This window comes from Phaethon lepturus, unplaced genomic scaffold (assembly GCF_000687285.1).
Source record: "Phaethon lepturus isolate BGI_N335 unplaced genomic scaffold, ASM68728v1 scaffold20016, whole genome shotgun sequence".
Taxonomy (NCBI): Eukaryota; Metazoa; Chordata; class Aves; order Phaethontiformes; family Phaethontidae; genus Phaethon; species Phaethon lepturus.
This window is the reverse complement of record NW_010545819.1, coordinates 11,615-24,997: the sequence shown is the minus strand read 5'-3', so window position 1 is coordinate 24,997 and position 13,383 is coordinate 11,615. Positions and strand designations below refer to the sequence as shown.

The 13,383-nt window shown below is 39.2% G+C and overlaps 1 protein-coding gene across 1 annotated transcript in view; it reads right to left on the bottom strand.

Moving 5' to 3' along the window:
• Positions 1–9,409, bottom strand: part of VEZT (vezatin, adherens junctions transmembrane protein) — a gene marked incomplete at its 5' end in the record, with an annotated part of 41,574 nt that extends 32,165 nt beyond the window's left edge. Inside the window, 2 exons of the mRNA XM_010289087.1 lie at positions 1,900–1,989; positions 9,269–9,409. Of these exons, the coding sequence (XP_010287389.1) occupies positions 1,900–1,989; positions 9,269–9,409 (231 nt within the window). The remainder of the gene's footprint in view (positions 1–1,899; positions 1,990–9,268) is intronic.
• Positions 9,410–13,383: the final 3,974 nt, after the last annotated feature.

Genomic DNA, 13,383 nt, shown 5'->3' with positions numbered 1-13,383 from the left:
TCAGACCTGCAGGATGCATCACACTGACTTTGTGATCTGACCTAGATAGTAACAATACCTAGAAACATGCCACAGACTATGGCAATATATATTTGCGTAAGAATCAGAGAGGTACTATATCTATTAGATCATTAATAAAACACCAAACACTTTTTTAATGTCATGATATAATTTATGTCATTAACAAAAAATAGGAAGAGAGAGAGAGATATTACAAATTAGTTAACAAAAAGTCACCTATGGACACTTAAATATCAGTAGGATCAATGCACTGGACTCAAGCCCCCAGCCAAGGCAGTGGAGTCCTCTCCTGCAGGATTCTGTGCCTTTCCCAACGGAACTTGATCCAAACATGAAACAGGATGGGACTGGGAAGATCTCACACTTGCTAAACTCCAGGCGAACTTCAGGGAGTTACTTACTTGTGGATTTGATGCCATGATAAACATTTGCTATTTTTTCCCTACTCCCTACAGCTATAGCTCTTCAAGACAAATACACAGCTCTTGAAGACAAATATATCCATCAGAGAAGCCCCCTGAAATTTTAATTTGCATACTGCACCAAATTATAATTACAAAACACTTGAAGTTAAGAATGTCATAAGAAAACCCAACAAACACTGAACACATGCATCTTTGCATCTAGCCAGATTACAGGAGGGAAAGGAGAATATTTCTGAAAACCCTCTAATAGAAGCTGTAAACAGAAGTATGATATTTCGCAGTACAAAATCTGTTTAGTTCTGTTATTGACAGATTGAGATTCTTTATGAAACCGTAAGATAGCTAGTCAAAAGTTTAATTCCATACATTGATGTCACTTGAGATAACTTGCATTCTACTTTTAACGGAAAATGTGTTTCAGGACTGTGTGCAAGAGGAAACTCTGCCCTCCTCCGACACATCCTGTGTCATTTCAGTACCCTTCTGTAGCATGCTGCAGGAGAAACATGTTTTCCATATTCTTTGGTTGAGTCTCCATCTCAAGAAAGTAAAGCTAAAAAAAGCTGTTAAGATAATACCTTTGATTCATAGGGGAAGAAGGAGGAAGAAAAAAGACAACCAAAGATCACTAAGGAGCAGTTTCAGAGGAAATTTTGTCCTCTTGAGATAAGGGAGAAGAGATAGCAATTGGACTTGGCAGAACTCTCTGAGGAATGGAAACCCCTAGCCTCTCATGTTGCTCAACTTTTTTTTTTAAGCTACATTTGAAGACATCATCCCTAAATGACAGTGGAAAAAAATAAATCAATATTCTAACTTTTAGATTCTGGAACAGTCTGACTAATGTGACATTTGCAAGCCACCCTAGGAACCTGAAGCAGCTGGGTGCAAATTAAAGGAGATCTCGGGTAAGCCCAGGCTAAAGACTGAACTGGCTAGAAAGTGGCACTGCAGAGAACAGGTGTAAAGGCAGCATAAAACTATTTTTAACTATCTGGAGTAGAACTATCACCCTTTAAATCTACCCCACACAGGCTGATTTGGGCCCTAAAAGTTCCTGCGGGCTTCAAGAGTAGGAGAATACAACTTCTGGTGAGGCAGATGGACACCCAACCTGCTTCTGAACTGCTGAGATGAGAGCACATAGGCAGTACAGAGAACTGTTCTTGCCTCTCTACAGCCAGACCGCTAGACAGATGTCATCTGCTCTTAATGTGTAACACTGTTCTAAGCATTATAACGGAGGTTATAAGGTTTCCTGCTCTTGTGTGCCAAATTTGCCTGGCACAGTAACTCTGAAAACCAGAATTAATATTATCTGAAGAAGAAGAAAACCCCCTAGAGCCAAAACCAACAGTACAAACTAAAGATGGTGCTCAAAGGACGAGGTACAGAGGAGGGGAGAAACTGTGGATTAGGAAAGGAAATGCAAAAAAAAAAAGTGATCACTTACCAGTCGGTGAAGTATGTCATCGTTTTTCTTATATTGTGGAAAAGGAAACCAACTTCTAAAGAACTCAACTAGTTTTGACAGGATGCCTTGCTAAAGGGAACAGAAATTACTCCAATTAAAAAAAAAAAAGCAAAAAATAAATAAATAACAACAGACAATTCCTTTATTTCTGCATCTGCTTTTCTTGTTAAGTCAGACCCAAGTACCTGTAAGGAAGTTTCGCTTACTGTATCTGGCCTAACTTCAGAGTACGCTAAGGGAACATCTGCTTCCCGTCAGTTTGCCTGTACACAAGAACGTGAAATAAAGCTTTCAGTAACCCCACCTATTCAGAGCATAATGGATTGTTATGTTGTACTGTTAAAAATAACTACAGCTAGAATTAGTTTGATCTCAAGTTGGCAGCTACTGCATCGATATGAAAGACTTTCTCTCTCCTTGAGGATAAAAAAAGCAGTGAAGTTAAATGGCTTACAGGGACTGAAGAATAGTGAAAGACCAGGAGAGGAACAACCTCTTCCTTGGCAACCCACCACAGCCTGCGGACAAGGCTCTGGAGGAACTGTGAACAGAGACAAGGAAGAGTGACTGTCAGAAGAGACCAGCACACGCTATCAGGTACTTTGTCTACATCCTGCTTCTCACACAACCTAAATCCACGCTTTCATCTGAGCTGTAAATATCAAACGCCACTAATTTGAGGGACTCCCGCTTGGTCATCATACATTTTACTCATGTATCTTCCTAAAATACGATGCATGGAAGATTATAATTAAATAGATGCATGATTTTATTTCACTCTGCAGTCACTCAGTGAAAAAAAATGGGAGTTTTTGACACACACTGCATATCCACTTTCCTCAGACTGAGCTGACAGGAAATATTTTTCAAAATATTTACTTACATATATTTCATTAATTCTGAGGCCCTACCTCTTAATCTTCAGACTGCTGCCATGCAATACAATCAAATGAAATGCATGCCAAAAAAAATTAATTGTGGAGCACTTACATTTTGTGGCATACTATTTCAAAATTAAAAAAACCCAACCCAAACCCAAACAGATTATAATAGCTTAATGTATAAAGGGTGCTGCATTAAATCAGCTTCTTCTGTTTCTCCCTCTTGGTTCTTTTTCTTTTCTTCCCCCAGCTATGAGGTGGGAAATGGAAGAGTAAACCCAATCAACAGGAGCTTGGAGCTTTGTGGTTAGCCCTGTGATCAGCCTGACAGCCTTCTGAAAGGCAGTATGAAACAAGTTTGAAGCAGCAAGCCAGGGCAGAAAGGCTTTGAGTAACGTCAGAAATTGTCACCCTAAAGCCCTTATGCTTCACAGACGGTTTTTGAAACAACTTACTTTGGCATCCATTTAGGCAACCTAACTAAAGTTTTTCTTTATGTATGCTTCATCTTTCTGCGTACAGTTAGAATTGCAGACCTAGGCCAAAAGGAAGAGTTTTTAAGTCAGTGGAGAGACAAGCCAGTAATAGAGGTTTCATAATGATTGCTCTTCCCAATACACAGACATCATCGTGGCTTATTAGGAAGAGCCATCGCAGCAATCCCAACTTCTTACACTATGGAATAAATCCAAGTGATTGTACTTGATGTTGCTCAAGGGCATTGACATAAGTTGGAAGAGAAGACTGTCACAAACTGCAGCACTAGATTATCCTCCAAGTTTCTTGTGAAGTGGGGCAAAAGAAAACAAAAATTTCTGATTACAATTTGTAGAAAATTGAGATGACTAAACAAAATTCCTTGCTCTGCATTTGAGTTGCAGACAGACACTTCCTTTGAAGTACTTTTCCCAGTACTTTGAAAGCAGAGTACAGAAAGAGTTGTCCATTTACTATTTAAAATTATGCCTCTTGGAGCCTACCATTTCCAACCACTTGGCCTTCATAAGTCTTTGGTTTTTTATCATGAACATTTAAATCTACACCAAGGATAATTTTAAACTGCTGCCAGCTGACTAAACTAAACTGTGGAAGTACTGAAAAAAACCCCCATACTAGTGTGCTACCTAAGTAATCTTTTGGTCTATTTTCCACGTTTTAGTTTAAAAACAAAGATCTGAGCTTGCATAAATACTCAACAGGCATGTCAGTGCTTGAAAACACAAAACAAGACAACCCATTGTCTTGGGCTGTGACCCAGCAGGGTACAGTAACACATTAAATTATTCAGATCCTTAGAATAGTGTCTCACAGTTTGCATTCCCATTGGGATTATTACTGACAAGTAAAACAACTTTCATCAACACACAAGTCAGGTCATGTTGCTAACGCTTCTGGAGTACTCTTACAACTTTAGAACACCACTCAGTCAAACTCTCTGTAAACTGAATAGCAAAGATGTGTAACTCCTAACATTTTTAAAAAACAGCATATGACATGCACGTTTTAGGTACATTCATTTGAATCCAAAATAAAATTTTAAGGACTATTTCTCTCTTGTACAGGATGAACTTGAAATGGCAAACTAGCAGGTATCTAAAATATCGTAATTCACATTGGCACCTTTCAACTCTGCACACTTCAGAAAGAAGATAATGCTACATATTAAATACCTTTCAGCTACCCAGAGCTAGCATTAAGTGGGTGGGAGCCCTAGACAAAGGCAAAGAACTGGTCCCTCTGCCTTTCCACATCAGGTCACCTGCACAGCTACTGAGGGCTAACCCCAACACAATCCTCAGTAGCTGCCTCCAGCACCAGCCCTGTTCTAGTGATGAAATATGATCACATCTAAGATGGGATAAGGTGTGACAGTGTAATCAATTTAAACATTCAGATATGCACAAGAGTCTAGGAAAATGAGTGAGAAAGGAAAAATGTAAATGGGAAGAAATAAATTCCTTAAAGATCAAGCGGAATTACCCAGATGGGACTTAATTCCAGAGAACACGTCTAGGAGCTCTTGCAAACAGTGCTTTTGAGTATCAAGTGATCGTGAGACCAGAAATTTAGCTGTAACTTTCTCCAGAGATTGGTACAGCCAGGAACACTGCATCTGTAATTACTGTGCTAAATCACATCTCTGTACTCCCTCAGATGGGAGCTTGGCATTTCATCAGCCCTCAGAACACAACCTTGAAGCACCTTTACAGCTTTTCCACGCAATGTTCATTAAGACCATACTCCAATGAAAAAACCCACCAAAACCACACACATACAAAACTATTCAAGATATGCTTCAAATTCAGCTGATGCCTCTGCCTTTCATTAAGTCTGAACCATACACTCTGCTTGGCAGGACAGCAAGACACAGCAGCAACGTTTGTATTGGTCACTAGGAACCTCTTTTTTATGCGGATTAGTTTTCTTCAGTCCCTGAAGATCCCAAACTAGGTCTTTGCCTTGCCAAAATCTTGCCACATGTCACCAGACTGTATCTGCACAGGGTTCCTACTTGACTGAATACAAGAGGAGTAAACAACCTCAACTCAAAGACAAAGCAATACTGCATCTTTTATGTTTTTATTTTAATAAAGTGTTTAAGGCATTTCTAAACTTGGTTTTCAGAACAGAAGGAAAACGATACACACATACTAGGCATCACTCAGCATGGAACATCATCTACTCCCCATGATTATATTTTGTATTACACTAAGCCTCAACTATGATCATTTTATATTAGGACTGTGGGTAGGTACATATTCAGAACTCAGAAACCATTTGTTTCCCAGCTATTTTATAATTTCAGTAGACTAGACCAGCAAAGGCTGAGAGGAGGGAAGTGATAATACTCTCATGTAAAAATGAGGAAATGATTGGATGGGAATGTAAATGACTTGCTTGTATGTCATACAAAAGATGCAACAAAGTCTCAGATCGTCCTAAATCCAGTCTACCTCTTTAAATGTGTGGCCAGCTGCTTCTCACTCATTCTCTTTCTTTTTGAGACACCCTACCAAAATGGGACACAGAAGCCAAATGGCAAAAACAAAAGACTTTTCTGACATCAGATTTCAAAAGATATGTGTTAACGTTCCCAAACTTGTACTGGAAAAGCAGCAGGAAGAACCTATGACATTTTATCACTAGAAATTACACACAGGTTTCTTCCTTATTTCTGCTACGTATCCGTGTCTAGACAGAGATGAGACAATGTGAATGTCATCCTAGTGTTTGTAAGAAATGGACAGCCCATTTTCAAACAACCACTCCCTTCAAGTTGCAAGGCAAGCCATGAAGAATTACTGCTACATCTGACACAATACTGGAGAACTTGCTCCCAACAAAATAAAATTAAGTGTCAAATGCTTGAGGGAAAGGGAGGGGAAAAATCAAAAAGGCCTTTAAAAGCAGTGTATCTTAATATTTTTGAGGTTCTTAATCCCACAGCACTTTTGTATCAAATCTGGTGGAAATTATGTACATGAACACAGCATCATACTGCTTTACCAACTTTGACAAAAGTAATTATGCAAAATAAATTAATGCAGCTAACAAGCAATAGTCCATGCATTACTTCATAATAATGAACAGATAATCAGACAATGAAATCTGTCACCCTAATTTTCAGTTAACAGTGGTTTAATTAAAGTCTTCCTGCACTGAGCCAGAATAGGTATTTTCAATGTAAATGTACCACAAAACTGTCAATAGCTTTAAAGGGAAAATGTCTTTTCTTGAGGGTTTCTTGACGGTTATGGTGAGTGCCAACTGACAATTATGAAAAGTAAGGGTAGTGGACCTCATACTTCCACGAATACTTTTAACGGTAGTTCAAATTAAAGCATAAAAAAATTGTGAGTTAAACCCTAAATTAAAATTCAGCCTTGCCTTGTGACCACTGATAGAAGCAAATCATTACTACAAATGCAATAGCTATCCACATCAACAGTAACTAGAAATAAATTTATTCATTAAATTTAAAATAATCTTACATTACAGAAACCCGTCAAGTAAGCATGGAGACACTGCAAGAATGACTCTCCTTCCCCTCTGTTAATCTGTTTCTTGGGCTCGCAAATCCTCAGCATGCAAGATTGGAGTTCTGTATGAAGCTCCTTCATAATTTTTTTCTACATGATTGCTGAACTCTTTGAAAAGCTGTAAACTCTACAAGAACACATCTGAACAGCACTAAACTTAGGGATTCTTATTACAGTATGATTATTTTTTACAGGCTCTGTCTAATCCATGTGCTGGGCACACAGTGGTACTTACTGGTCTGGTCAATGGGTATGCACCTGCATCTTATCTACATGCTCATGTTTGATCAGAAAGTGGGGCATGAGAGAAGGGAGACATCGCACACTTCCATACGACTACAAGCCTCAGAAACTGGGGATCGAGGCTGTGAAGCAAAGTGCGCAGTGCATCTGCCCAACGGGTAAATGCAAACTATAACCAATCTGTCCATAAAATAGACTCCAACAGGACTGAAGACCAAAGCAAAATGTTTCATGTTTTATTACCTTGTCTTTCCAAATGGGCTAATGAGTGAGGAAGTCTATACAGAGGGCAGTTGAAATGAGTATCGCTATATGAAAATACGACCCATCAACACTTCTCTGAATATTGCTAGATGAATAAGCTTCACACTGCAACTTCTAAATTTCCACTTCAAAGACTGTGCATGTCAGTCCTTGCAAGTACACCACACTATTGCAAACATTTCAAAAACCACACATTCTTCCCCCAGATCAGAAAAGACCTGATTGATGTTACCCACATCAATTCATACGCTTCTGAATCCCATCCCACCTCAGATCCTACACAGAGCAGAACAGACTAAAAATCCCACGAGAAAAAAGTACTTCTGACCTAAAACAAGGGAGGAACAAGACGGACACATACAAAACTGAAAAAACTTTGTTGAAATAAAGCCTAACTAACTGGGACTACTACTTAGGTAACTCCTTGAAGTATCTTGAGAACTGAGTAGCAGATATATATCAAGATGGCATTATTATTAAGATCCTAAGAAAAGCATCTGCTCTCCTTATTTGTCATAGGATCCCCCAGCCACCAAAACTTGCAGGAAGACCTGCAGATATCAAAGCCAATCTTACAATATCGCCTGTGTTTGGGAAAAACAGGATGCTTTCCCCACTTCACTGCCAGCTAATTGGGAGGGTGGAACATCGTGGAGCAGAGAAGCAGCAGAGCTTACAAATGAGAGGGAAGGTGTTGTGAACCTCTGATTTGAAGATGGCTGAAGAGGTATAAAGCAGGAACGAACAACAGGAAAACTGAGCTCCAGAGGAAGGTTAAAAGCCACAGCGGGCAAGAATCAGATGACTTATGGTGCACAAAGATGGAAGCTACTGTAGATGGTGGTGAGAGAGGAGAAAGAAATGGTAATTCTTCAGAGGCAATGCGTTAACCCATGAATGCTTGCTTTGGGTTCTTACCTGTGAGGTGCTGCCCCCCCAGCCTGCCATGACCAGGACAGAGAAGTCTGCATGGAGGCCTCTTTTTCCTCCTGGCTTAGCACATAGCTGGAGCATGTCCACTGAAAACTGAACTCTCCACTGTGGAAATGAAAGAGGAGGGCAGAAAGTAACTGCTCTTTGCAGGCTCCATCTAGGTGCTAAGGAGAAGACAGACTGACTACTGAATTTTCAATATACTTGTTGCAAAGTGATTCCTACATTAGCTGCCTCAAAAAACCAGGAAATTCCTCACCCACACTACAGCTCCTCATCCGAGTCACATTGCCTATACGCTACCAATAACAGTAAAATACTATTTATTTTTAATAAGGAAAACAAAAAATGTGTACACCATAGTAGGAGTTAAATGGCCAAATTCTCAAGGATAATACCAAAATGTTTTTTAAAAAATACACAAGCCTTTACTTAAGACGAGAGAGAAATAAGAAGTCTGAGCTAATCAGCTGGCAATCCTTTTTAGAAAATTGCCATAATATAAGCACAGTTCTAGCATCTCATTCAGATTGGTTATTGTATTTATACTTCCCAGAAATCCTCTTTCTTAATATGTTTTGTCACAGAGTAAGCAATATTTAGCAACTGAATGCCTGAGAAGGGCTGGGAACTATAAATATTCTGTTCCAGAAAATTGCAGGTTTTGTTCCCAGAATGTCATGCCAAGCTAACATAATATCCGGTAAATAAGATAATTTACAACAGTCAAAAAGTTCACTATCAAAGTCTCTTGCTTCCCTCGCTTATATAAGTATAAAGAAACACTTCAAACTATGCTGGCAAACCATACATTTCCAAACACATTTGCAGACAAGGTATGACAACTGGTTGGGGGTTTTTTTGTTTTCTTTCTTTTTTAAATACGGTAAGAGATTTATCTTTATCCCCTATGATTTTGCCTATTTATGAATTAATGTGGTTCTCTTCTGAGAAGATAAATACTCAGGAACAGGAGAGAGTGCTCACTTTCTGGGCAGCATGCACAGTCCGCTCTTTTTGGCTTTCTGCTGCTGCACATTGCTCTGCCTTCTGTGACACAGGTGAACATACTTCAAAATCTGTGTGTCCCAAATCCTGCAGATATTGGTAGAGTGGGGAATTCTGAAAGAGAGTTAAAAAAGAAAAATGAGAAAAAAAAAGTTAAAAATCACGCCCTGTTTCCCACAAAATACAACTGTGAATACAGCAACTATACAACCAGCAACGAATGGACTGAGAGCAGCCCTGCTAAGAAGGACTTGGGGGTACTGGTGGATGAAAAGCTGGACATGAGCCGGCAGTGTGCACTTGCAGCCCAGAAGGCCAATTGTATCCTGGGACGCACCAGTAAGAGTGTGGTCAGCAGGTCAAGGGAGGTGATTCTGCCCCTCTACTCCGCTCTGGTGAGACCCCACCTGGGGTCCTGCGTCCAGCTCTGGAGCCCTCGGCACAGGAAAGACATGGACCTGTTGGAGCGGGTCCAGAAGAGGGCCACAAAAACGATCAGAGGGATGGAGCACCTCTCCTGTGAGGACAGGCTGAGAGAGTTGGGGTTGTTCAGCCTGGAGAAGAGAAGGTTCTGGGGAGACCTTACTGCAGCCTCCCAGTACTTAAAGGGGGCTTCTAAGAAAGATGGGGACAGACTTTTAGCAGGGCCTGTAGCGACAGGACAAGGGCTAATGGTTTTAAAGTAAAAGAGGGTAGATTTCGACTAGACAGAAGGAAGAAATCTTTGACAATGAGGGTGGTGAAACACTGGCACAGGTTGCCCAGAGAGGTGGTAGATGCCCCATCCCTAAGAGTGTTCAAGGTTAGGCTGTATAGGGCTCTGAGCAACCTGATCTAGTGAAAGACGTCCCTGACATTCAAGGTCAGGTTGGACGGGGCTCTGAGCAGTCTAATCTAGCCGAAGATGTCCCTGCTCACTGCAGGAGTGTTGGCGTAGATGACCTTTAAAGGTCCCTTCCAACCCAAAACTGTTCTATGATTTTGTGCAACAGGAAAAAAACCAACACAGTTAATAGCAAAGGAGCCAAAATTTTGCTTTAAATATCTCCCTTAAGTTTTATCCTGACCATAATGAAAAAGGCTGCAAGAGAGTCAACATACAAAACAACGTGATGAGAAATAAGCATGCAACCAATCAACTTTTCCCATAGCAATATTTTTTCTAGGTTATCTCATAGGGTTCTTTAGCTTGTAACTTACATGTTTTCAATCAATAAATTATGTATTTGGTAATATATTTTAAAAAATTATTGTGTGACTCTGGAACACTTAATAACACTGTTTTCCTAAAGTTTGTAAAAATTGAATAGATTACACTTTGAACCACTTCTACTGAAACAAACTTTAAAACCAGAGCACTTTTCAAACTGCAAAAAATGAAACCTTAGTGTAACCTGATTAGGTACCTACAGAGTGTTTTACAGAAATGGAAAAACAAGTTAGAAAAGGGCTTCTGCTCTTTCCAAGGATGGTACTAGCACTTTTGGCAAAGGAGTATCATAGTTATTTAAAAAAAACCCCAACAAACACAAAACTAAAAAAAACCCCAACTTTTTTGATCGCCAGAGAGTGGGTTTTTACATGTTAAGATATTTATCTATATAGACTTCTGAAATTTCTTATTGTCATTTCCATCAGATATCTACATTTACTTAAATTTTATTTTTCTGCTTACATCCATATACATGGCAGTATCTAGGATAGATTTGATGGAAAGGGTATTTATGCTAACTTCAGTTCTACTAAAGAGACTTCTTTTTTAAGAAAACCTCTCAGCAATCAGTCTTAAATAGACTCGTTAGTTAGGGATTCATTCTGACCTCTGAAAAATTTTACCAACATCCTACACTAGTATGCGAACACTAGCAAACTGTGTAGGAAGAACACAAACCATTTTAAGAATAATAAAATACTATCGGTGAGATAGCAAAAATACTGTAAATAGAAAGTAAAAACTTTACAGTAAATAATGCACAGTTGTGGAGGTCTGCAGAAACAACCACCAACAGAATGACTACTACAAGCTGTTACAGTAACTATCATTAACTTGCTGGTGCACATTGCGAAGGTGGCCCATCTACTGTGACCTTGCACCAACATGGCAAAATCTCAAATGACTGCTTGCCATACAATAAAACTTGGAAGCAATCACTCATACTTAGCTGAACAAATTAACTTGTTACCTCCAGGGATTTTTTCTTTTAACCTCATCACCAAAGTGCTATTTTGAGCACTCTTACCTATTTAAAGCATGCAAACTCATACTTTTGCATGTTCTGCTTGAGTTACTCACAACAGATTCAGTGTCCAGTCATTACCTGAAACTCAAACATTTGTACCAACTCACAGGTACAGACAACCCCCCTCACCCACAATGACAACGATTGTGCAAAATGGTAGGATAGCTCAATGACTCATTTCCTTGTGGGAATTTTTCCTGTGTGACAACACAATCCTATCTTTTTTCCAAGTACCCTTCCTCCATGGTCGAGTACTTTTTCAAATGCATCTAACTCCAATTAAACAATGTGCTGTTCCAGACTGGCTGCTAAGAAAGCATGTTTCACTATAAGGAGAACATGCCACTTTACCAGAGCTCCTTAACTGAAATGGAAAAGAAAACACAGTAGACTAGAATACTTCTCCAATTTAAGACACTGTTAAATTCCCTTAATTAACTTCAGGACAAAACTCGGATTATGAATGAATATGCATAACTTTGTGTTCTTAAAATGGTTTTTATACAGCACCAGGCTGCGCACTGCCAGCTCACCTGGAAAAACTCGAACACCCCAATACGAGAGGCTTTAGGGTAGCATGGAGGTTTCAGTCAGAACTAGCCAGAATTTTCCCCATTTAGACAAACATGCATAGACAAAACACTAGGTGAACAGAAAATGTTTTATTCAAAATCATAGTTTTGATGCTTGCTCCAGGCAGGACTTCAAGGAAATCGTATCTTGGCTCTTGGCAGACCTGTCCATCACCTTGACCATAGTTGTCATATTAAGTCCAGACATTATTTGACACATGACTATTATTGTACTTTATTGGTATTCACCTACATAGAGAGAGCTGGCAAAATAATCCAAATATACCAAGGAGTTTTTCCACTAGTATCTCAAGGTGCGCTTCGCTCTGGAGCCCACGATGAGATAATTTTCTGAAAGCTGATCAAGAAAACTGGTCTAATGCTATTTAGATTGGTTTCATTTCCTCACAAAAATGGATGAAGGAAGGCGGCGAGAGACAGAGACTCCGTCCATTGAAGACAGAGAGCATTAGCTAAAATCCTGAATGCTACATTTAGTAAGTGAAATACTGCATAGATGTAAGAATGCCCAATTCTTCCTTCTTACTGGGTATTTGGCAACATCACAAACTTCCACCTAACTGTAATTAGTACATTTTCTACTCTACAGAAATAATAAAAAATACAGCATCTCTCCAAATGTTAATGAAACTTCAGTCCCTAGCTAGGATGAACAATTTTATTTGTTCTAGTAATCAAGGTAGTATACAGGCACCTTACTAGGTTTTACATAAATTCCCTCCGATTAACATTTCGAAGGCTTTTTCAGGATCTCATTATGGGTAGATTTGCAATTTTTTATCGGTGCTTGGAACTAGAAATCAGTTTTCTGATTACTGAGTTAGCAAATTATAATTGATTAAGATTTAACTTGAATGTTTATCACATATTCCTTCATGTAGATACAGGTTCTCCTCTTCCAGTTTCTCAGAAAGTACTCAGGCTATGACAATCCTCCTCTAACACATTTCTCTTGCTCCACATGCTTTCCCTTTCCCACTTTTTCCTGAAAGATTATTAGCAGAATTTAGGTGCACATTGGAAAGCCTCATGCTTTGTTAACTTAAATGATGAAGAAATATGCTGTGAATAAAATCCCTTATGCTGTAAATAAATCCACCATGGTTCCCCTTTCTGAATCCATTAGTAACATGTACAATGTGGGTAAAGAAAGCACTGAGTAAGAAGTGTGTTGAGGCCCTTGTGAAATTAGATTATTAAGAACATTAATGAACTGATCATAAAATTCTTCCATTAAGAGTGAGGTCTCTTGTGTAGCACA